At 43.2% G+C, this 26889-nt stretch overlaps 1 protein-coding gene across 1 annotated transcript in view; it reads left to right on the top strand.

The window, feature by feature from the left end:
- LOC126266597 (uncharacterized) overlaps positions 1–26415 on the top strand; it is a 371771-nt gene extending 345356 nt beyond the window's left edge. Inside the window, exons 4-7 of the mRNA XM_049970917.1 lie at positions 4400–4636; positions 10617–10772; positions 17065–17452; positions 20629–26415. Coding sequence (XP_049826874.1) covers positions 4400–4636; positions 10617–10772; positions 17065–17452; positions 20629–21146 — 1299 coding nt within the window. The 3' untranslated portion in view covers positions 21147–26415. The remainder of the gene's footprint in view (positions 1–4399; positions 4637–10616; positions 10773–17064; positions 17453–20628) is intronic.
- The last annotated feature ends 474 nt before the right edge of the window (positions 26416–26889 follow it).

The following is a 26889-nucleotide window of genomic DNA, read 5'->3' as shown; positions in this document are numbered from 1 at the left end:
CAGTGCCACTCCCACAAGGTTTTATTATAGATCTAAAAAAGCTATTCACGGTTGTCAGTACGAACTCTCAAACCACAAAAAACAACCACAATTGAATGAATCATATGTTTATTACATACAAGTGTCTGTACAAACTGTTTTTTCGTTTTGCATATTACCAGTTATCATCCATATGTGCTCTGTCAGAGGAGATAATTTACGTTATCCCTGTGGCCAACATTTTCGAGATAATCTCTGAAACATTATTACCTGAAATGTTTATTCTTAATTATAAGCAGCATTCCGCAGCATTAATCAGTAAAACTGGATGTAACTAGGAACTTAGTTCACGACTATTTATTCACATGAACGGCCCGGAAGAAAACTAGATGTAAATGTGGTTAAAAACGACTCCCGTACTGGTTTTACACATTATAACGTAGAAAATATTACTGTGAATTGAAATTACTGTCGTTTATATCAGACGATACCAGGAATGTTAACCCACAGGTGACAAGTGCTAGCGAACATAATACTAGCCCTGAAGACGAATGCCTCACAGACCATGTAGCCCAGTCAACTAAGACCATAAAAGGCAGACCTGTGGAAAAAATTCGGGTTGTCACAAATTTTTGTACAGTGGTATGGGTGGAGTGTCAAAACCCTGGCCAGTGGGATGTAAATTTTGTGGGTGGGAGTAAGGGGAGGGGGGGAGGGTGGAGAAGGTGCAAAGGTGAAATTTTTAGGGTTTTCTTGAATATTTCGAAAACCCTGACAATCAGCGAAGTATTTATCAGTCAAAAATTGAACTAAATTAAATATCCTACAAGAAAGGTCCTGTTCATTTTTTCTCTAGGACCAATAGTTTCCGCGTTTCAGAGGAAATTTGTGTTTAATGGTACAAACGTGATGTTTATTGTTAAATAAAGTAGTTTCCACCAAATATTAGTTGTGTATACCACATCTAAGTGCAGTGGAGCCGTATTAACAGATAAATTATGTTTTTGGGGGGAAAAAGACGGTAGAAAGCTTGGGGTGGAGGTTAGAAACGCGAGGGAATTTAGGTCGCTGGATTGTCATTCACTTCCTCCTTCAAACCTCTGCAAAGTGGAGAACTAGCGGGCAAAATTCCATTCACTCTACCGCACTACGCCCAAAAAGCAATTACAGGGTGTTTTACAAAGTTATTCCGACCTTTTTGCAACCCCTCACGATAAACGGGAAATCCGGGTTCTTGTCCCCGTCAGACACAAATTTTCATTGCCGTCATTCCATTCTACAGCTGACGGTTGCCTTATTCGCAATTGTAAATACATTTAATGTATTTCATAACGGCTGTAATCGCTGCAGTGCCTGTTCCTTTGGAAATGTATGCATGTCCAAAGGAACTTTGCATCGTAATCAGACCAACACAGGAATTGCAATATCGTACTTCTGCAACTCGTCTGGCAAGTTGTGGGTGTTTATTTTGGAGAGATATGAGTTGCTAATAATACAGACGCAAGAACAGCATTTTGCAGACCTATGAAGGAATGAAGCGCATGATCACAATTCGGCAATTACATACCCTCACGCTTCTAACCGCCAGCACCGTCTTTCCTTCCTGTTACACATCAGAACTCAATTTATCTCTTAATACGGTTCTACTGCACATAGGCGTAGTACACACATTTAACATTTGCTCTCAATTCGCTAAAACATCAATTTTATATAATTAAAATACTATTTTTAATAATCGCCGGTTTTTCCGTCCTCTGTAACGCAGAAGCATTAGTTCTATATAGCAAATGAATAAGATCTTTTTTTTTTTTTGCAGTATATGTAATGTAGTTCATTATTTGACTCCAGAAACATTTTCGCTATATGTCACAGTTTTTGAGACATTGAAAAGAAACCTTAACAACTGACCCTTACATGAACCCCCCCCCCCCTCCAACCACCACGCACACACCACTCCGGTCAGTATTCCTAATGTATTGTTCAAGACACTCTCCCCTACCACTGTACAAAAATATGCTGCTACATTAATTTTGTCTCCTAATTTTCCTTCGTTGACTGCACTAATCAGTAAATATCCATACAGTTACTGACTTATTCTCTGATACTTCAAGCCTACAGGTTTAGAAACATAAGAATGGTATTCATACTCATCAGAAAATCTATAAACCTAACATGAATATATTAATATAAAAATGTTGTTTGGCTGTAGTAAATGAATACACAGCATTCAAAAACAGTGTTGTATGCAGCGCAAAGAAATGGAAACCGATGCACCACGAAGGAGTTATCCTAATGGACTGCAATCGGTAGATGTTATCTAAACTTACAAACAAACAAATGATTACAATTTCAGAAAGATTGGATGATTTATTCAATATCAAGAGCTTCACAAATTTCGCTACTCAATAAGGCGTTGGTCCATCTCTTGCCCTAATGCAAGCAGTTTTTCGGCTTGGCACTAATTTATAGAATTGTTGGATGTCCTCCTGCGGGATATCATACTAAATTCTATCCAACTGGCACGTTACACTGCTAAAGTCCCGATATACTTGGAGAGCCCTGCCCACAATGCTCCAAATATTCTCAACTGGGAATAGATCTGTCAAACTTGCTGCCCAAGCAAGAACACAAGCAACAGAAACTCCCGGAATGTGTGGGCCGCAATTATCTTGCTGAAACGTAAGCCCCGGATGGCTTGCCATGAACAGCAACAAAACGGGGCGTATAATATCTTCGACGTACCACTGCGCTGTAAAGGTGCCACTGGTGTCAACCTCAGGGATCATGCTATGAAATGAAATGGCTCCCCACCGACGCTCTTGTTTGTTGGGCCGTATGGTGGCGACCGTCTGGGAGATACCCCAACGCTGTCCACGGCGTCTCTAGACACGTCTTTGGCTTGGAATATTATTGACTAGAGCAGAATTATCGTCAGTGATGAGTCCCGCTTCGAATTGAGCCCTGATGAGTAACAGAGATGTGTCTAGAGACTGTCGCCCGCCATTCGTCCTGTAAGCCTGGAGTGGCGGTCTGAGCTGCCATTTCTGTTCAAAGCAGGACCCGCTTGGTTGTCGTCGCCGGAACGATTGCAGTGCAGCGGGACATACGATATTCTAGGCCTCTTTTTGTTTCCCTGCATGACAAGCCATTCTGGCCTTACATTTGAACAAGATAATGATTGCATACACACGGCGAGGGTTTCTGCAGGTTATGTTCGCATCTTGGCCAATAAGGTCGCCAGATCCTTTCCCAATAGGAACGTTTGGAGCCCTCCAGCCAGCTAGGATTTTAAGGATTTTTTTTCTTGTCTTAGAATATTGAATGTATATTTACCTGTATCACTTGGAGACGACCAACTCGGTGACAGAGTGCGAAACATCGTCCTTCTGCGCCGTCTCGAGAATTATTTGAGTTAGATTTATGTTTCCAGTGGTGCGTAGATTAATGGACGGAGAGGGTTGGGTTGGGTTGTTTGGGGCAGGAGACCAGGCAGCGAGGTCATCTGTCTCAGCGGATTAGGGAAGGACGGGGGAGGAAGTCGGCCGTGCCCTTTGAAAGGAACCATCCCGGCATTTGCCTGGAGAGATTTAGGGAAATCACGGAAAACCTGAATGAGGATGGCCGGACGCGGGATTGAACCGTCATCCTGCCGAATACGAGTCCAAATGGACGGAGAGAGAGAGAGGAAGCTGAGATCTACATTACTATACACGAAAGCTGTATGTGCTGGGCTTTCCACTACTTTGAAATTATAGTCAATAGTTTATATGGCTTTATATGGGTAGAATGTAGTGCTAGATGCAAATTCAGAGTGGAACAAGAGCACATCAGTGCCAGGTCTGTGCCTACAAATCTAATAGTCCAGGTTTCGACTTTCGATTGCTGCATCTTTCTTGGTATTTAACATGATACTCATACGTGGTAACGTTCTCAGGTATAAGGAAAATTGTACTGCAGACTATATTCTAGGAAGATCAGTTTCTCCTTTCCGTAGCGATACCCGACAATTTGTGAAAGGTTACAGGTATAAAAAGAATGGACCGTATTTATTGTGATGTCAACGGAACGCAAGTTGCTGGGCATGTGACAGGTCGAAAAAACGACCGCATATATTGAGAAAAATTATATAACTGGGGAAGGGGAGAAAATTATTTGCGTTAGCTCTGTTTCCTTAATTTGCTACGCAGAGATATCAATTGTGGCAGTTCGTTTTGCCAATAGAAGAGAAAATTAAAACTCTGGTCTTATTAATATGCGGTGTGAGAGGTAAACAGCGCTAAGGAACCGAGCAAATTAGCGGTCAGATTTAATTTTAAGCGGACGATATTTACTGCCGTGCGCATATACCGGGGTCCCGGAGATACCGGTTCCGCGAGCCGGCCGCGGAATAATGTCCCGCTAATGAGGCGGCCGGTTGCAGGTGTACCTGGGCTTCGACAAGCCGTTCTACGGCATCGTGTTCAGCAAGGGCCACTACAGCAACGTGAACTGCGTGCACCTGCCCGCCGGCCTGGGCCGCAAGGCGGCCACCTTCGACATCAGCATCCACTCGTGCGGCACCGCCGGCAACTCCGAGAACGGCCTCTACGGCTACGGCGCCGACTCCGGCTCCGGCACCTACTTCGAGAACATCATCGTCGTCCAGTACGACCCGCAGGTACGTCGAGGACGGCGCCACAAATCCTCGTCCGTCCATCTTATAAATCACTTGCTGACAACTTTTTCTTTTTTCTTTTTTTTAAGTCGACTGTCTTTCGCGTGGTTCGATACTTACCTGCATTTCTCCTTGCCTTCGCTAACTTTTCCACCTCTGCCCAATTCTTACACTCAACCATCTCCATAATCTGATGTGTACGCTGTAGAAGAAAAAGTACAACACCCTCAAGGACAAGGTCATATTGTTGACAACTGACGTGACAGGTAGTCAATCGTTAAAGGAGTATGTGATAAATTCACACCGAATGAAACACATGTGTCACAATAAACGGTGGCAAAACAACAGCATCAACACACTGTGTAACTGGCCCCCGCCTCCCCCCCCCTCCCCCCCCCCCCCCTCCCGGCTCTGGCGGCAACGCAGACGTTTTTTCTCGCATGCAAGCTGTTACAAATATATCGAATGGCATTCTGCGAAACACTGTGGTAAGCATCTTCCGCCTTTTGTTGCAACTCGGCAATGGTTCTTACAGGCCCTCGACAATGAGTAACTTCGTGCTTTGTCACCCCCCTTTACGTGTTCAATTGGCTAGAGATCCGGTGATACTGCTGATCAGGACATTTGCTGTACATAATAAAAGCACATCTTGTGTGGACGTGCATTATTCTGCTGCAAAATCTGGTCACCTCCCTCTCGAAGAATCGAAGAAATGACAGTACAATGGGGATAAAAGCCTGCGCCACTAGATGATTTACCTTGCGAAAACACCAAATGTGACCGCTGGTTGTAATTGATGGATCCTCACATTACGAAGCCTAAAATGAGATCTGTCACTCAGAAATGTTTACATTGCGTTCCCTGTGCATCATGTTTTATATTTTTCTTAATTCATACCCGCTTAATTTGAGATGGCTCTGAGCACTATGGGACTTAACATATGAGGTCATCAGTCCCCTAGACTTAGAACTACGTAAACCTAACTAACCTAAGTACATCACTCACATCTATACCCGATGCAGGATTTGATCCTGCTACAGTAGCAGCCGCGTGGTTCAGAACTGAAACGCCTAGAACAGCTCGGCCACAGCGGACGGCCAATTCGAGATTCTTGGACATTCGGAGAAATTCTGTCATTATAGTTTATACATTAGATTCCACAGACATAGCTATGAAATTTAAGAGTAACAGATGTAGCAGTAGGTGGAGGAGATGAAGAACAGCTACCACCTGGATATTCCGGCGGTTTCTGGAATTTTTCCTGTTTTAGAAGTCTTTGAGGAAGAGCCGACTCCTTCCAGCAGTCTAGAAACAGCTAAGCTCGCCACTCGCCTCTCCATCCAGGCGTCTCCCCCGTGGCAGATTCCACGGCGCCATTGACCTCACCGAAAGCCGAAGTCCCGGTGGTGATGTCACATTGGTGAGCGAATGTGAAATACGCAGCTCACCCTGTCTATGCCGTACTCGTGTATGTCCATTACTCGCATGCTCACAGACCCTACTCTCACCACTAAAAACAGAGCGTCGAGCCTTTCTCCAGTCAACTTTTTAACGCCACTAGAGTAGCCATGCTTGGCAGCGCTATAGTGTCAGTAGTAGCCTCGCCAGAGCCACACGTGACCGTAATCTTGCTGCAAGCACACTGTTCCCATTGGTCCCTGGTGACACAGCAGGTTCAACATGTACTCGGAATTCGTCCTTGGTTGGTATTCGGTCGACCACCGCTGCTCGCACAATGCGTCGATCTTGACCTGCGTATCTACTACGCGGACATCCACAACCTGGTCTACGCTTGTGGGACTGCCCCACAGACCACAGTGGAAAGCAGCGATGCACCGTAGGTACTCTGTGCCCAACGTGTGCAGTAAGCCGTCTTCACGGCCATTCAGTTTCCCACCGGCCCACAATGCGACCCTGTTCAGATTGCTGAAGCTCTTCGGCAGGAATGTGTGTGCACTTGTCGGTGGGCCACGGTTATATCCCAGAATTAATACTGCAAACCATTTTTACCGCTAAACTCATCACAGATATGCCTGCAGAATCAAAACAGAGGGTGCACAGTCGGGCCTCTTGAGCGATGATTACTGACGAATGAATCATTAACACTACAACCCCTCAGTATGCTCGTATTGTACTCCGGTGAAGCTGAACACGGTCCTTGACGATATTGCTTGATTTTTTACGGCAAGAAAATTTTGTTCTTCATGTGCCTCTACTGTTTTTCTCCTCTACTGCTCTTTGCAACAACAGATTTATTATTCCTCTATGTCATAACAGGTTTCCGACGACTTCGCTCTTTCTTCTGATAAGTCTTCTCTATAAACCCCAAACCTCTTCATTCTAAAAACTGAAACACAAACTTCTTCATTTCGTGCTTTACCTGCCCAATTTTTCGGGCTTGTGATCCCTTCGGCATGTTTTAGTAGTATATATTAGCTGTTTAAAAAAGGTTTTGCACATTCTTATAGGAGGTAGTATTGCTCATAACGAGAAGAACATTTGCCGTCCTGATATGTTCGGGTCGGTCGCGGTGGTCTCGCGGTTCTAGGCGCGCAGTCCGGAACCGTGCGACTGCTACGGTCACAGGTTCGAATCCTGCCTCGGCCATGGATGTGTGTGATGTCCTTAGGTTAGTTAGGTTTAATTAGTTCTAAGTTCTAGGGGACTGATGACCTAAGCTGTTGAGTCCCATAGTGCTCAAAGCCATTTGAACCATTTGATATGTCCGGAAACCAGTACCGTTCACATTTGGCTATTGCGTATAGGTAAACACTGTACGGATATGGATACCACGCATTCTGGCACATCCTTCAATCCTTCTTTTCCATGAAATCACGCACTCTTTCAAGTACACCTCGCTCTATTCAAATTGCGTCACTTGCGTTGGTCATACACTCCTGTTATGTCTGCACAATTTCGATGGGTTGGGCTTTCGACGATGTTCCTATCGCTAGAAATCCAACGGATTCACTTTCGCTAAGCGGAGAGACCACGCTACCGGTCCTCTTCTACCCATCCATCTCTCATGAAAAGTTGTGATGAGGTACCGTCGGACGATCCTGAGAAAGTGGGGGAGTGTACCCTCGCGCATAACCCTCAATCAAGTGTCAATTGGCGCTAGTAATTCACCATACAGGAATGAGTGATACAATACACCAGTTAATCTGATAAAGAGTATGGCCCTACCAGTCCAGCACCGATAATTCATTCCCATACATCGATACTGCCGCGATCCTAAAGCCTCGTCTCTGTGATTTCTCGGGATTTTTCATTTGCTCACACTTGTGTACTGTGATACTTTCCTGCGTCATCTTTGTGTATCCTGCCGTCACAAGCATAACGGCCCATATCTTCACAGATATTAGGTTCCAGACGTACGATTATAGGAACTTCTCTTCAGGTTTTGATCGAAACTACCTTCAGTAGCAGTACATGATACTCTTTTTCAGCATGTTGTACAGCATCCTGATGAAGCCACTTGCAGCAGTGGCCGGAAATTAGGTCCACGCAACAACGTGATGACGCCTCAAATGCAGAAAACATTTATTGAAGATGACAACGTCTGCGGAAGTGCATGGTTGCGCAATCATCAGCCCTCTTCATTTTTAATGTTTTGCGATATAATCCCTTTCTAAGCTTCCTTTCTTCTTATGCGGATTCCCGATGGTTCTCGCTTTACTTCCACGCAGTACTGTGGCGCTCTAGACGGACCCTTTCAACTTCTCCCCATGTTCCACATTAATATCTATATCAGCAAGAAAGCCCTCTTTGTCTGTGCTAATGTGTTTGTTATATCTTCTTTGCTTCGACCATTGTGTGTAAGCTTGCTGCCTATGCTGAAGACTTTTTTCACTTCCTCCACTACCTTGTAGTTATCAAATTTGACATTTAGTAAGTCGTTAGCCTCCTCCATTTTGTTCTGTTTATCCTTAAATCACATTCTATGCCAAGAATATTGTCTGCTCCTTTCAACAGGTCTCTCTTGCGTCCGGCCGGGATGGTTATATCGTGTGCAAGCCTTATTAGCATTTATATCTGTTCCGCCGGTAGTTCTATTCCTGTTTAAAAATTTTATTTCTCTCTTTTATTATTCGACCTACAGGTATATTTCTATACGGACATTATAAATATTTAATTTGACCGTTGAAAATTGATATCCACTCTATTTAAACAACTTTATAGCTGCTACTACCTTCTATACTTTTTTCAGAGTACTATTTTTTTCTAAATATTATAACAGCGCAGAAACGTTATTATGCTTTATCTACCAGTAATTCCTTTTCTGCTGTTGAGTAACAGTTAATCATCTTTAAAGTTTCATTTTCGCTGGTTTCATAGGTACTGTTACTTTACAGATGTCTTATATGCTAAGTTTTTGGATATTTTGCTTTATCGTTGTCGAGGTATGAGGTCTGTTTGTGTTTATCTTTAAGACCACAAATTACTTAGTTCTTTCATCGTTGGCAGTAAAAGAAACACTTTTGATGTCTTGGCTAATGTTCATTTTTCTCTCTGAAATCGACGTGTCTTATTGCAGCTTAAGAACATTTTTGTACCGTTTTAGCAGTATTGTCACAATACTAATGAACTCAGGAAAACAGGAGATTGTAAATTCCGTCAGTTTCTTTACTTTCGGCCGCACAGTCACTATGAAAGTGTTACAGGTTAAAACCGTTGTTCAGGCGGTATTATAAACCTAATTTTAAAACTCAAATTTAATGTCACATCTCGTGTGGCCAGTTTCTGCCTTGCAGGTAATTTTCATTTGATACCTGCCGTACCAGATGCAGGTTTAATTCGACAGGCTCCATTTCTGTTCTCACGCACGCCCTGAGTTTATAGTTTACTATGGCGAATGTCACTTGGAAGTAGTCTTTAAAGAAGTAACTGGTCTGTTGGGGACAAATAAATTTTAATTTTGGCAAAAGCTCGCAGTCCAGTCGGACGTACAATTATCCTTTAGTTAGTTACTTAGTTACGTGTTCCATTGATCGATGGCACGGAAAAACCGTTAAGGTGTGGAACGTGTCAAATGCACAAGAAATGCGCACAGGAAACAAGGGTTTTGTTTTGTTTACATTATAGTGCTATACCTAAATACTTCTATTATATATCCCATTCCCTTAAATGGCACAAAATGCATGTATTATATCTCCTGATTTATTTACTCATATTCAATAATTCATGTACGGTATAGAAGGAGTTGTCAAGGAGGTATGATTTCAATTTGTTTTTGAAACTATTACTGCTGTTTGTCAGACATTTTATTTCATCTGGTAATTTATCAAAAAGTTTTGTAGCAGCATATTTTACCCCTTTCTGTGTCAAGGATAGGTTAAGTAAAGGATAGTGTAGGTCTTTCTTTTTTCTGGTACTGTAATCATGAAAAGGATTCATGTTATTGAGAGAAAATTTCATTACTCAGTAAATGTACTGTGAATCAGTTGTAAGAATTCCTAACCTTTTAAACAGATGCCTACAAGATGTGCGACTATGAACCCCACACATTCTTGTAACTACTTTCTTTTGAGCTGTGAATGCCTTTCGCCCCAGAATATTATTCCGTACGGCATCAGAGAGGGGAAGTATGCAAAGTATATTAGCTTACTAATTTCTACATCCTCAAAATTGGCAATTACTCTGACTGCAAAAGTTGCTGAGCCTAGTCGCTTTAGAAGATCCAGAATATAAATTTCCCAATTAGGATTCTCATCTATATGTACACCCAAAAACTTAGTGTGCTCTACTCTGGCTATTGAATTCTTTTGGTGTGTTATGTTTATTGGAGGAATTATACTTTTTGCAGCAGAAAATTGGATGTACTGTGTTTTTTTTTTAAAGTTCGGAGCAAGCCCGTTCGCAGGAAAACAATTAATAACTTTTCCAAAGACCTTCTTTGCATCATTTTCTTTGGGACTTCCTTTCACTGGAGTAATAATTAAGACTCGCCAGCCTGTGACCGAGTGTCGGTGTGGGTGCGCAGGTGCAGGAGGTGTGGGACCAGGCGAGGAAGCTGCGCTGCACGTGGCATGACCAGTACGAGAAGTCCGTCACGTTCCGGCCCTTCCCCGTCGACATGCTCGACGTCGTCAGGGCTGACTTCGCGGGAGACAACGTCGGCTGCTGGATGCAGATACAGGTGAGTCACTCCATCCGACCGCGACTAAAACTTTCACCACGTTCACCACTCCTTAGCAAATAAAGACCTCCTCCGGTTTCAGTACACGTAGGAACAGTGAACTCTATTGTTGTGTTATATATGCGTTTATTGCACTACTGGCCTTTAAAATTGCTGCACCAAGAAGAAATGCAGATGATTGACGGGTATTCATTGTACAATTATATTATACTAGAGCTGACACGTGATTACATTTTCACGCAATTTGGAAGCATAGGTCCTGAGAAATCAGTACCCAGAACAACCACCTCTGGCCGTAATAACGGCCTTGATACGCTTGGGCATTGAATCAAACAAAGCATGGATGACGTGTCCACTTACAACTGCCCATGCAGCTTCAACACGATACCACAGTTCATCAGGAGTATTGTGACGAGCCAGTTACTCGGCCACCATTGAATAGACGTTTTCAATTGGTGAGATATCTGGAGAATGTGCTGGCCAGGGCAGCAGTCGAACATTTTCTGTATCCAGAAAGGCCCGTACAGGACCTGCAATATGCGGTCGTGCATTATCCTGCTGAAATGTAGAGTTTCGCAGGGATCGAATGAAGGGGAGAGCCACGGGTCGTAACACATCTGAAATGTAACGTCCACTGTCCAAAGTGCCGTCAATGTGAGCAAGAAGTGACCTAGATGTGTAACCAGTGGCACCCCATACCATCACACCGGGTGATACGCCACGCTTCCAATGTGCGTTCTCCGCGATGTCGCCAAACACGGATGAGACCATCATGATGGTGTAAACACGACCTCGTTTCATCCGAAAAAATGACGTTTTGCCATTCGTGCACACAGGTTCGTCGTTGAGTACACTACCGCGGGCGCTCCTGTCTGTGATGCAGCGTCAACGGTAACCGCAGCCATGGTCTCCGAGCGTATAGTCCATGCTGCTGCAAACGTTGTCGAACTGTTCGTGCAGATGGTTGCTGTCTTGCAGACGTCCCCATCTGTTGACTCAGGTTTCGAGACGTGGCTGCACTATTCGTTACAGCCATGCGGATAAGATGCCTGTCATCTCGACTGCTAGTGATACGAGGCCGTTGGGATCCAGCACGGCGTTCCGTATTACTCTCCTGAACCCACCGATTCCATATTCTGCAAACAGTTATTGGATAATGACCAACGCGAGCAGCAATGTTGCGATACGATAAACCGCAACCGCGATAGGCTACAATCCGACCTTTATCAAAGTCGGAAACGTGATGATACGCATTTCTGCTTCTTACTCGAGGCACCACAACAACGTTTCATCAGGCAACGCCGGTCAACTGCGGTTTGTGTATGAGAAATCGGTTGGAAACTTTCCTCATGTCAGCACGTTGTAGGTCTCACCACCGGCGCCAACATTGTGTGAATGCTCTGATAAGCTTATCATTTGCATATCACAACATCTTCTTCCTGTCTGTTAAATTTCGCGTCTGTAGCCCGTCATCTTCGTGGTGTAGCAATTTTAATGGCAAGTAGTATATTAGAGATGAGTGCTGCTGCTACGAAAACGTAAATAAACCGCACAGGGTTTGCTTCAAGGAGCGAAGTATGTTTTAAACCGTGTGCTAACGAAAGAGTAAACGCAAACTCAGTACACAGGTCCTGGCGGGCCTGTCGGTATCGACCGACCATTGTGTCGTCCTCTGCCAATGGCGCCAGTGACGGTAGAAAGGGCGTTGGGTCAGCGCACCGCTCTCCCGGCAGTTGTAGCGTGGAGCAGCTGGTGCTCGGTCAAGTAGTTCCTCCATTGGCACCACGAGGCTGAGTCTAACGGAAGGGTACGAAACCCAAATCAAAACAGTAACTAAACAGAGACACTCGAGAATTTATAGGGACGTATATAATTTCTATGACGTCATACTGAGAACTGTAGCAGAATCAAACATCCTACGATTCTGTCATTATTTATAAAACTTTTATTTAAAAAAAGTACGTGTAAATGCCATTTCAGCCGAAACCCAAACACCCTGAAGAAAACTACTCAATCTGACACCTTCGGAAACCACCAAGTAACGATAAAACAATAACATTCGCCAAAATAAGTCATGATATGACACTAAGCTATTTGCAAATCATGCGAAAGAGCCTACTGCCCTGCTTAGAAGGAAGGATGATTGGGTTTAACGTCCAGTCTACATCGAGGTCATTAAAGACAGAGCACAAGGTCGAAGTGTGTCAAGCATGGGGAAGGAAATCGGCCGAATCCTTTCAAAGAAACCATCCCGGTATTTCCCAGGAGCGATTTAGGGTAATCACGGAAATCCTAAATTTAGATGCCTGCATCGGGTTTGAACCGTCGTCCTCCCGGATGCGAGTCTAGTGTGCTAACCGTTGCGCCATCTCTCTTGGTGCCCCTTTCCGATAAGAAAGTCACTAGAATGAGATTTTCACTCTGCAGAGGAGTGTGCGCTGATATGAAACTTCCTGGCAGATTAAAACTGTGTGCCCGACCGAGACTCGAACTCGGGACCTTTGCCTTTCGCGGGCAAGTGCTCTACCAACTGAGCTACCCAAGCACGACTCACGCCCCGTCCTCACAGCTTTAGTTCCGCCAGTACCTCGTCTCCTACTTTCCAAACTTCACAGACGCTCTCCTAAGAACCTTGCAGATGTCCTATCTTCCAGAAGTACTGCAAGGTTCGCAGGAGAGCTTCCATGAAGTTTGGAAAGTAGGAAACGTGGTACTGGAGGAAGTAAAGCTGTGAGGACGGAGCGTGAGTCGTGCTTGGGTAGCTCAGATGGCAAAGCATTTGCTCGCTAAAGGCAAAGGTCCAGGGTTCGAGTCTCGGTCCGTCACACAGTTTTAATCTGCCAGAAAGTTTCAAGAAAGTCACTGTAGTTCTCTGAAATAAGAAAGCGTTCCAAGCAATTGAGAACAGTTGCAAATCATCACAACTTCCAAGAAGGGCCATCGGGGAGATGCGCTAGCTTAAGGGCTGCGTGCTTGACGTCCATCTTTTGCATATTGCAGATCGAGAATCAATTATGTAGGAATTAACATGGAATTTTCTAAACAGAGATCTTGTGAAACTCAGATTACTTAGGCTGTCCATGGGATGGATATCGGCATGCATGTTCATGATGTGTTCATTGACTTTCGGTATAGTTACAGTTACAGCTGAAATCTAACACCTCGTGAACGAAATTCTCGGATAACCTTCAAGATTGGATCGATGACTTCCTAGCAACCTTGCAACTGATCACAGTGTCCATAGCGGGTAGGAATCGCCATATGTAGAAGCACATTCAGGCTTCGGACGTATAACGGCCAAGGGAGTATTGAAGAACGACTGTTTTTCACGATATACACTGAGAGGCCGAAGTAGATTTAAAAGAAAATAGCAAATATTGTTTTCTACCTGTCCTAATATTCACAATACATGAAGTACTTAAACAAAATTTCTATTTTATGATGTTACTTCGTTATTCTTGCTCATTCTCTCCATTATCATTATAAAACTCACATCATGTAATTTTAAATAAGTAAAAATAACTTAACAGCGCAAGAATGAGACTTTAATGACGATATGCTCATACAAAGTGCTCGAAAGCCAAGGCGAAATGGCTGCAGGATAAATGTGAAGAAGTCTGAAAAGAAAAGCTGTCGGAAGAGCAGATTCAGCATACACGAGTAGACCTCGGACCTGGTGGTCTACGATTAAAGTGCATGCATCTAAGCTGAGAGGTCGCGGGATCGGATCCCGGCCGGATCAAAGAAACTCTGCCTGCCTTTCATCTAAACTTCACCTCTCAGTGACGTGAAGAGTCGCCAGAAACGACAGCGGATCGGTTTCCACGTTGAACTGTAGGTCCTCTTCCCCCTTTTGGATAAATGAGGCAGGTTAACAACACGCAAGTTGCCGACGTGGTGCCCAATTGAAAGACCTGCAACAAGCCACTGACCCACACGCTGTTAATAATAATAATAATAATAATAATATTAATAATGATTATACTTGTTCAGTTACCCGAAAGTTCCTAAATGCAATGTAACATATACCGTACAGTTAAAAGGAAGTCACGCTTGATCAAGATCCGCGTCACTTTCCATTCTTAACCAGACATAACGTCTGAGAAAGAAAAGAAATAATAATACAATTAGAAAACAGATAAGTCAAAAATATCTACTCTGAAATTAAAAGCAAGGGTGTTCAAATTACACTGTAATGGAAATTTCGCTGTTTAAATGTAGAGGACACAGCAAATTTGTGGAAAGTATGCAGTGAGTGCTCTGCGAGGGGTAGGGACTGTCTGCAGGCACGGTAGAAAAGGAAATGGAAGTCATTTTTGAAGACATAGGGGAAATCCATTACTAACGTCCAAGTTTAACAACTTGGAAGACTAGTATTCAAATAGACCAGACGGAACGATAATTGAATTTCTGCAGTCACTGGGGCAAGTGACAACCAAGCAACTACTCGACTTGAAATGTAGACTATATAGGCTAGATACGTACAATAAACATTCAGAAAAATATCGTCTACGCAATCCAGAAGATTGCAAGAACAGACAAGTTAAGAATGAGCTCACACTCATCTTAACGTCTCATGCATTCAAGTTGGTGACAAGAATAATATACAGAGAATGGAAAATAAAATCGAGAGTCTGTTAGATTACGACCAGTTTAGCTTTCGGAACTGTAAAAGCACTGGAGTGACAGTTCTGATGTTGCATGGAAACAAGATTTCATTGGATTTGTCAATCTAGAGAAAGCGTTCGATATTGGTCATCGGTGCAAGATGTTGGAAATACGAGAAAAACAAGAACAAGCTGTAGGAAAAGATGGGAAATGTATAAAGTGTACATGAAACAAGTGGGAACAATAAATGCAGAAACCAAATAACAAAGTGCACGGGTTGAAAAGAGGTAAGACAAGGATGTAAGTCTTTGCCCCTAATGTTCCATCTGTACATCGAAGAAGCAGTGACGGAAATGATAGGAGGTTTCAAGTGTGGGTTTAAAATTTAGGGCGAAACTATGTCAATGGTAACATTTGCCATCCCCAGTGTAAGTGATTAGGTATTATAGGACCTGTTGAATGGAATGAATAGTCTAACGAGTGCAGAATATGAACTGAGAGTAAAGGGAAGAAGGACGGAAGTAATATGGAGTAGCAGGAATGAGGTTAGCTGCAAATTTAACATCAAAATTACTGGCCATTAAGTAAAGGAATTCCACTACCTTGGAAACAAAAAACACATGAAGAACGAAGCAAGGAGACCATACAAAGTAAACTAAAGAGGGCATTTCTGGCCAAAGAAGTCTACTAGTATCAAACATCGAGCCTGTTTGAGGTAGACATTCATGAAAATGTACATTTGGAGCATGGTGTTGTATTATGGAAGTGAATCTTGGGCGATGAGAAAAACAGAAAAGAAGGTATGTAAGAAAAAGTACGACCACAACTGTGTCTTGAGAATGACTTTATTGTCACACACGACTAGTTTCAGCGGCACATTACCGCTATCCTCAGGCCCCCACCTCTACCAAGGCAGTATGAAACTTCCCTGGCGCATAGATTGTGGAGTCCTTGTTACTTGTACACGTTGTCTAGCTTTCCTCAGGAGTCTCGACACCGTGTGGCATTGGAGACATCATGGTGTCCAGTACAGACTCCTGAGGAAAGCTAGACCACGCGTGCAAGTAACAAGGACTCCACAGTAAATGCGCCAAGGAAATCTATTACTCTTTTGGCAGTGATGGGGCCTGAGGATGGCGGTAATGTGCTGCCGAAACTAGTCGTGTAAGTCATAAAATCGTTCTCAAGATACATATGTGGTGGTACTTTTTTCACATGTATCATCAGCCGAAGTCCCTCGTCCACGCAATAGGACAGACATCTATAAATAGAAAGGAAGGTAATCGGTGCTTTTGGGATGTGGTGCCACAGAGATGTTGGATTTAGTTGGGCCGATAAGGTAAGGAACGGGGAGATTCTCCCCAGAATCGACGAAGATTGGAGACCTGATAATACTGACAAGAAGATGTTGCAGGATGATAGGACGTGTGTTAAGACATCTTGGGCTAAGTTCCAGTGTACTAGACGGAACTGTAGAGGCGTTGCAATACATTTTATAAATATACAATTGAAATAACAAAAAAAAACTTGAGTATTAAATTTGTCTCCTTAATATATTGTAACCTGTACTTGAAAATCCAAAAATACTGTAACTTTGACGTCTTTATAAAAAAAGTAGCAAAGTACATAGACGAGGTACGAAGCACAGCTCTCTGTAGGAAGTTCATGATACGTCTGTCTCCAGGTGGGCAAAGGACCTTGGGCTTCCGAGGTGTCTGGGCTGGTGAAGATCGGCCAGACGATGACGATGGTGCTGGCCATCAAGGACGACGACTCGAAGTTCGACATGCTGGTGAGGAACTGCATGGCGCACGACGGGAAGCGCGCGCCCATCCAACTGGTGGACCAGAAGGGCTGCGTCACCAGGCCCAAACTCATGTCGCGCTTCACCAAGATCAAGAACTTCGGCGCCAGCGCCTCCGTCCTCTCGTACGCGCACTTCCAAGCCTTCAAGTTCCCCGACTCGATGGAGGTGCATTTCCAGTGCACCATCCAGATCTGCCGCAACCAGTGCCCTGACCAGTGTTCCGAGGCGCCGCCGCTGGCGCTCTACGGGGCCGACACCATCTACGGTAAGTCAGCCTCTCCTACCCACACTTCCAGCTACTTTGTGGTGGGCAGTTATTATTTCGTTGCTGGTTGATGAGTGAGTTCTTTACACAAGAGACTCCCGAGTATGTCTTCTGAATGGTTCTCTAACGCATTCTCCCAAACGTCCCTCAGCCTTCAATGTCCAAACATCTTCAGATGCCGACTGCTGTTCGTTCCAGAAATGCCAGCCATGAACTTTCATTATTATCATGAGGTTAGTTTCAGGGGATACTGTTTGCTAAATTCTGATACAGTCGAATCGGAGATGGATCCCATTCTCCCTAAAGCAACAGGAGTTGCCACTGTATTTTTTTTTTTTTTTGAGGTAACTCATATGTCACTAACCGATGCTCTACTTTGTTCAAAAACCGGTTCAAATCGATCGTTTTGAGGTGAAATCTCTGGCACATGCAAATAATATTCCTTGACAACAACACAATCCTTGCACTATGGACAAAATTATCATGTTGATACCGAAAAATACGCTTCAAAACTGGAGTGACATATTGAGTAGCGTGCTACTGTGTAATAATTTTTTTTTTCATTAAACAGTTGCGCTCATTTTGTCATATTGCAGAGTTAATGACTGCAGTCCGGATCATTCGACTTCCACTGAATGTAATTGTCGGAACAGATCCAGCACATAAATGCCATTTATTAGGCGTCCACTAGGTCTGGGCAGATCTATCTGACACAGTACGTACCGTGACACGGCTCTCCATGAAATATTTGACCAGTAGTCCACAGACCAATGTAAGCATTGCGTCCACCATTCTAACAACTCATTCACCCGTCAGTGCCTTTCAGTGCACGTTTTGAAATCTAAGTCATTTCTGTCTTTGAGGACTGCACTCGAGTCTTATATCTCGGCATCTTCTTCTCCACTGCAGTCACACATCGGCAGAAAAAACTGCCCAATAATCTGAACATATCTCGTGCACGCTGTTCGGCAGTTACAAATCGTATAAAATACAAAATGCATTGCAGTTATATTCCAACACAGCTGCTAGCAGTTTCGACCATTTGCTATTTTGCAGATAGTGTTTACGATTTTACAGGGAACGCTTGAAAATGAGTAATGCTAGAAACCGGTAGCAATAAATAAAAAAGACCTATATAGAGCAGCTGTTGTGGAATACCATTACAACTTCCAGCAGCTGCCTGTGACGACATAGTATAACGCGTCGAAAAGACAACTGAAGCCTCTCCAAATATTCTGTATCTTTCCTCTCGGTATATCCCAGCAGTCCTTCCCTCCAGCAGCGAGTAAGCATCTCTGTCCCACTTATCAGTATCTCTGTTTCAGAGTTCCACATCCCTGTCTTATCCGCTTTCTTTATTTCTCTTTCTCCTGCATCCACAGCTAATGCCGATTGTTCCCTTATATTCTTGCTCTTCCACAGATGAATTAATAAAGTTTTTTGTAGTCTAATGTTTAAGGTAGCAGATAATTTGAATAAAGCACGTATGTACCATCAACTGTACAATTGTGTGTTTATTCTGTACTGGTTTCGATTATAATAATAATCTTCACGAGAGAAAAACACAGTACATCAATGGCTCAAACAAACATTTTCGTCATATATGATCCAATCAAACGTAGAGCATACATAATTATTTTTTTATTTTTCCTTATCAATTAAGTTTGATTATAACTAATTTAGAGGCCCTGTTGTATCGTCTCGGTCGGTATCTCTGTCCCTGGCTACAGGAGGATTTAGGTACGTGGGTCACTCCAAAAGAAATGAACACTATTTTTGTAAAAATACAGTTTTCATTCTGCATGTGTGAAAGCTTTACAGTGTGTAGATACATCCTTCCCGCTTGTTTTCAAACTTAATTCAACCTGTTCCCGTGAGCGGCGCTGTCATAGCATGTCTTCAAGATGGACGCTACACTTGACGTTCGTCAGAAGCAACGTGCTGTCATAGAATTCCTGTGCTATGAAAACGAGAGAGTGGGAACATCTACAAGAGGTTGAAAAAGGTGTATGGAGATGCTGCTGTCGATCGCAGTACAGTTAGTTGGTGAGCAAGCAGGTCAAGTGATGAAAGCCGGCATAGCAATATTGAGGATTGTCCTCACAGCGGCAGGCCTTGTACTGCACAAACTCCAGACAATGTGCAGAGAGTTAACGAATTGGTGACTGCTGACAGACGCATCACAGTGAACGAATTGTCACGCTACTTTGGGATAGGGGAAGGAAGTGTTTGCAAAATACTGAAAATGTTTGCGTTAAAAAAGGTTTGCGCCAGATGGGTTCCCAGGATGTTGACAGTGGCTCACAAAGAAACAAGAAAAACGGTATGCAGCGAACTTTTGGAACAGTACGAGAATGGTGGAGATGAATTTCTCGGAAGAATTGTGACAGGTGAAGAAACATGGCTCCACCATTTTTCACCAGAGACGAAGAGGCAATCTATGGAGTGGCATCATGCAAATTCACCCAAGAAAAAAAAAATTCAAAACCACACCTTCTTCTGGAAACGTTATGGCTACTATGTTTTATGATTACGAAGGACTCTTGCTTGTGGACATCATGCCATGTGGAACCACCATAAATTCTGATGCATATGTGACGACACTGAAGGAACTTCAAGCTCGACTGAGTCGTGTTCGACCACATCAGCAAAAGCGGGATGTTTTGCTGTTGCATGACAATGCACGGCCACATGTCAGTCAAAAAACCATGGAAGCGATCACAAAACTCGGATGGACAACACTGAAACACCCGCCTTACAGTCCTGACCTCGCTCCATGTGACTGTCATCTCCTTGGGAAACTGAAAGACTCTCTTCGTGGAACAAGGTTTGAAGATGATGACTCCCTTGTGCACGCTGACAAACAACGGCTCCAACGAGTTGGTCCAGAATTTGCGTGCGGGTAAACAGGCGCTGGTTCCAAGATGGCATAAAGGTAGTTGAGAGGGATGGAAATTATGTGGAGAAATGAAAGTATTGTTGCTAAATGATGTATCTACACACTGTAAAACTTTTAAAACTTGTAGAATAAAAGATGGATTTTTTAAAAAAAATGTTTGCATTTCTTTTGGAGTGAGCCTCGTAGTTCCCTGACTGACGCGTTAAGTCTGTCATCGACGTGTAACTGAGTGTATGTTCCGAGCCCATTTGACCGCTCCCCCTCCCGCTGTGTGCAGGCCCGCCGCCGCAGCCCCTGGAGGCGTACCTGAACGCCGCGGGCGCGGCGCGTCCCCGGGATGAGCGTCGCGTGCGCCGGCAGCGGCGGGAGGTGCCGCCCCACGACGCGCGCCGCCAGCAGGACGCCTCCGGCTCGACGCCGCCCCCGGAGAAGTCGGTGGGCGTGAACCGCGTCATCCGCGTCGTGTCGACCGGCGACCTGACGTTCCCGCTGGACGAGGCGGCGGCGCGCCAGCAGGCCATCCCCGTGGCCGAGGGCTCGACGGCGGGGGCGGGGGCGGGCCCGGACAGCGAGCCGGCGCCGCACCACCTCATCTGCATGACGACGCCCGGCTTCGCGGCGACGCTGGTGGTGCTGCTGGCCGTGCTGCTGGCGTCGTGCCTGGCGTCGGCGCTGCTGTGCGTGCGCCTGCGCCCGCTGCTCGCCGCCGCCCACAAGCAGCGCCGCCTGCACCCGCCGCCCCCGCCGCCCCCGCCGCAGCCCCTGCCCAAGGCGCGCAGCTGCTTCTACTCGTAGGCCCGCCCGCCGCGCCGGACTCGTCCGCGCGCTCTGCCCTTACCTCAGCCGCCGCGCGCGCCTACTCCTCAACCGCATCACAGCTGCAGACACTTCTTCTCGGGCGTCCATCTGTCTTACCTCCTTTCTTTAAAATTCTTCCGTAGTCTTCTTCGTCTGCTGCCTGTCTAGGGAGGACGCCTTTACGGTGATGGGAATTCTGTGCGGTTACCCGCTACGACGAATAAGCGACGTCATTTTTATGTGAGTAGGCTTTTACGGCCGATGCTACATCCAATAAAAGCCTTCTGATCGTGTGACTGCAGCGCGCAAAGTGTAGCAATGTTTCGGACATATTACTACGGTTCATCGTCAGGTTCCATCTACCCTCTTCATGAAGCTCCAGTAAGGGTCTCTGCAGGATGACTCACGTTCTGTAGAAACACGTAATATTTCGTAAGTGACTTTGCTGCATTATTAATATTCGTATCCATTTAATCCATTTCACATTTTTATTTCTCAATACACGTAAAATGTGCCGCGACCGTGGTCTACCACTGCTACTGACCTTCAAATTTACCATATTAATTACCAAAAGTGTTATTGAAACAGACAGAAAGTCGGTTTACAGCACTTGTTTTAAAAGTTCTCGTATAGCATTACAAATTGCTTAATTCCAGCTATAAACCACGGCCGCCGTTCGATGTTCGAGGGCTGGGAAAGTACGGTGTGGTTGTAATTAATGTGCAGCTACTCACAGAGGTCCTGTGTTAGCTGTAATTGTCGTATGGCAGCGAAACTTGCTAGATACTCTGAAGCGTTAATGCGGAAGCGATTTACGCTGAAAAAAATAATTAATTCAAATTTTGGCTACCGGGTGCAAATCTGGAACTCTGAATGCAAGGATAGAAATTAATTGGCGATTCCATGTCGTGCTGTCTGCACCATTTTTCCGCGGCCTCAGTTTATGTGATCGCTCTAAGCTTGTGGTTGTAGCTTCATACCAGTCCCTACCAATTTTAATTGTATATTACAGCATTGAGGATGGTCACTAAGTGACCGAAAATCGTTTTGCTGATTTTCCTTCCAATTCTGTACGAATAGAAATGTTTCGGTATGTAACGGATTACGAACAGAACTTCGGAACAAAAGGTAAAACAAATGAAAAGCCATAATGTTCACTCTATTATTACCACTGCTTACACAGTTTATTCTGTATTAGCACTTTAGAGGTCGACGAGATGATGTACAGTGCCAGATTTTCATATGATGGCCAGAATTGGAACTAAGTTTTTCCATATCAAAGAATTAACATATCTACCAAGTTACCTTGCCATACAATAATTACTGCCCGTCCTAGACCTCCTTGAGTAGCTGCACCTTAATTAACTATATCTGATACTCCAAAATACGTTTCTGGGCATTAAAACTTGTTGAAAACATTTTAGTGTTCTTGAGGCCATTTTGAAACGTTCATTGTCAGCATGCTCTGTTACAGCATGACAAGAGAAGTGAACAACTCATCTTGTGGTTGATTGAATGACAAGAGAATGTAGGTGCAGAATCTTGGTACTTTATTACTTACGTTTGTAACTGTCTGCTGGTATTAGAAAAAACTGCGATTCCCGTGGCGGCACTTAGCCGCGTGTGGAGCTTTTGCTACTTAAGGGTTCAACTACACTACGATGTGCTCACACTTCCAGAGATCTTTTATTGTAACTGTTCACTTTTCTTTCTTTCACTGTTTTCTGTGGTACTGGAGTTTCACTTTTGCCTCTTCTGCCATTCCTTCTCCAGTTAAAGTATCGATGCAGCAGACACACTATTGGACATTGTTGTCATGGCTGCTGCAAATGCTACCTCATGTTTCTCACACTAACAACGATCACAGCTTCGCAAAACATTTTCTGGCTGGATTTACCCTAGGCGCATACAATAGTTGGAGATACATTAACAAGATCGTGCTGCCAAGTAGTTTCCCCATAACATCGGTCCGAATACCTCTTCTATGCAATAAACTGCTAGGAAATGTTTTCAACAGGTCAAGCATTCCATTCTTTGACTAACGCATCACAGCTGTGAATCGAATTACGTGAACGTCACAGTATCCGCCCTCCTAAAATAGCACTGTGTACAAATTTAGGAAATACAGTAGACGTAAAATGTGGATCGATCGTATATGTTCCTTAAGAACTGATTATGTGTACTTTTTAGTGCATTACATACAGATCTTCTTCCAGAGCGAGTTTAATCACAAATAAATTTATGTTGGCTCCTATTTTGAAACCTATAAATGGTTTTTCGGCTGCTCGACTGTCCTTTTCATTCTCTCTGTTCTTAGGAACTTGACTTATCTAGGAGCTTGCTGTTGCAGCACCTACGTACTTGCCTCGGAAATAGTTCTGGTGTTTAGTATTCTTCGTAAGTTACTTTCATCCTATCCCTTACTATAGTGTGCAGAGCGCATGATCAGCTATTGCTATCGCGAAGTCACTGTAGCTTGGTCGACTCTTCAGTATCGAGGAGCAATATTTCGTACAAATAGCGTAAAACTTTAACTGTTGGTCAAAACTAATAGCAATGCATCAGTGCACCTACTCATAAAGTTGCACTACTGGGAACAGCATTTTCGAAAGATGACATAGATTCAGCTTCGTGACTCAGATTAGTCCCTCCGAATATGTTTGCTTTGATGCACTGCCGAAACTTCTGATTACTTATTTGAGTAATCAGAATTTTCGGAAATGTAGTGAAACCATAGACATAGATGTCACTGTACGTTGATGGCTTCATTTACTAGTGACACGGAAGTTCAATGTCATCAATGACTGACGTTCGACGTACATACTTTTCTAATAATACCAGACACATGACTTCCACTTTTTTGACAGGTACGAGTCAATTTATAGTAATAATATCATTTAGTTGGAGAAGAGCAGCAGTGACACCTATCGATAGCAAACTGGTCAAAAACTCAATGTACATCCACCATTTTAATGTGTGTGTAATTGTACTATATGCCACTTTTTAGTGCGTGAGATAGTAAACTCCTCGCTCATTTTTACGTCGCTGAAGGTCAAGTTTGTCTCCGAAATCGTGGGTAACTTACAAACTCTAAAGACAACAACAGCATTTGGTGTCTGCACAAGTACCTAATACAATCATGCTTAATGTTTTATTGTGTAACACAGAGTGTACAGAACTGTTTCATGACTTGACTAGGGTATCTAAAGGGGAAATGGTGCAAGTAGAATTTAGTTCGAGACGTCTGTTTCCTTTCGTTACAATAGAGTTTTCACAGGGATTCCACAAGCGTTCCGATTGGCTTGCTGTCTACCAGAACAACGTGACCACTTATGTACCACTAAACAACATTATTAGGTTAGCCGTATCTAATTCCTTCTAAATTTCTTTGATAAGTACTACTATGTGTTTACTAAAGTGATTTTTTCTATTAATGTCTGTTTTACGTGTTCCTGTCATGCCAGTGCAGTATGTTAACCTGGAGATGGGAAGCCATTCTAGTAACGCTGGTCTGGAACGATATAGTCAGAAACAGTGGTGTCGTACCACTTCAAAATGAGAATTTTCTCTTCCCCTATTATTTATTACAGAGAATGAAGTAACAGATTAAAATAGTCATATGTGTACATCCAGAATGGCAGAGTTATTGGAAAAGCAACTAGGTAGCGTCCTTCTTCGGTATTTGTTAAGAATAGTATGACAGTAAAAGCCCATTAAGATAAGACGTTTGTAAAAGGTGTGCTAAATAGTCTTTAATCGTCTCTTCACTGAAAAGTGCGGTAACATGTGTGCCTCTTCTCCCCACCAAAATTACTAGTTGAACTGTGTGTCATATTTAGTCTTTCTGAGAATGAATACGTCTTTTTTCAACAACGTTGCCAGTCTGGATATATTAAAAGTGTAAATCTGTTTTCGAGATTACTCTGTATATAGTCCACGTATAATATAAGTAATCTTTGTGTACAGAATGTGTGATCTATTTATTTGAGTGCGACTGTGTCAGTCGGGTACGTGTTAAGTGATACAGGCAGGAACGCCGCCGTTCTGTCTGCTCACTATTTAATTCACTATGAACGGCGACGATCCTGCGGTAATCAACAATTATTTATGTCCTTCTGCGACACAACGTAGGCTTCGTGAACGATGTTTGTATTAAAAAAGAACGCAAACTGAAGCTACAGTTGTTCCAGTTTCATAAATACTTGTTTGCATTAGTAATAAAGATTCACAATGAAGATAATTTCTTTTGTTCATAATATTAAATGACTATCATATGCTCGCAAGGTCTTCCAACAGACGTGAATGTTGTAACGCAGAGACAGAAATAAGAATATTAGGAAAATCTTCAGAACGAAATATTCCCTTTGATTGAAACAGGCCTATGAATTCACAGAGGATGTACGCAGAGTGATTCAACAGTGTCAGACCTTGAACTTCACAAATGTAGTGGATATAAGATGAAAAGAGATTGCTTAACGCTCTAGGCAATGTGTCACCAACACATCTTGAAAAGTTAGCATGGAAGTTTTGGAATTTCGCCTTCGATTTCAATAGGCGGTGTCTTGTTCTAGCGGCCCGACTGCCGTGAAAGGGATAGACTGCTTGTGCGCATGTGTTTCAATCAAAATTTTAGTAGACGATGCCGACTTCTTTTGTAAGTAGATATATTGCAGGTCTACACTGGTGTACTAATTCTCTGAGTGATTAAGGTTCAAAAAGACCATTAATGTTATGGGCCTCAGCCAAAAGCTGAAGAAACACAACTGATTTTCCATTAGCTGAGTGAAACAAAGTAAACTATGATGGGCATCAGGCAGAAGAAAAATATATTGTCCTTCTACTTTCTATGACATTTTGATGAAGATGTTACATTTTCACAGAAAATGTGGCAGCAGCTTAATCCCTAGAATTAATTATAACCCTTCGTCAAATTGTACAAAAATAAGTCACTACCTGAAAAAATACCGAAAATGGAAGAAAGTGCACCGGTAACACGTGAAAACTGAAGTGTTCCGTTTAAAATATGAATGCTAAGGAAGCAGCTCCAAAACTTATCTGAACAGATGGAGTATTTATTTCTCTCTTTGCGTAGTATTTGGAGACCGATTGAGATTCGATGAATCTGAAATGTAAACTTGTGTGATATATGAAATGTGTATGACTCTGATCATGTCAGTGCAAGTGTGAATGATATTTATTGGCTTGTGTTAATTTATTTTGTAATTTATATTTTCATAACAAAAATAAAGTATTTCATATATGTGTATTTCCACTCATTTCATTTCTGTAATCTTAAAGCAGTGAATAGTTTTCATTAAGTTTAGAGCTAGCAGCTACTCCAACGTCCTAAAAAAATGGCATGCACGTGATTTACTTAGTATGTCGTCCGAATATACTTTTCACTCGTTGTTTCTTGTCATTTCTCCAACGACTTTCAACAGTTTTATTTAAAGGAACAAGCAAATTATGTTAAGTTGATGCCATAGTCTGCAAAATGAGCCCGCACACAACGATCAACACGAAGTTAGAAGGATGGATTTCTCTCGCAAACAGTGTAATGACAAATGAATTATAATTATAAGTAACTAGAATTAGCAATTGCTTCAAACAATACTCATTTTTATCAGCAAAAAAAAGACAATATAAGAAAAGAACTATAGTAATTTTCATTCAGCTTTCACAATACTAAGATGCAAAATTTGCAACTAATACGTCACGTATAGAAATATAAAATTGTGTA

Source organism: Schistocerca gregaria, chromosome 1 (genome assembly GCF_023897955.1).
Source record: "Schistocerca gregaria isolate iqSchGreg1 chromosome 1, iqSchGreg1.2, whole genome shotgun sequence".
Taxonomy (NCBI): Eukaryota; Metazoa; Arthropoda; class Insecta; order Orthoptera; family Acrididae; genus Schistocerca; species Schistocerca gregaria.
This window is presented reverse-complemented; position numbering and strand designations above follow the sequence as displayed.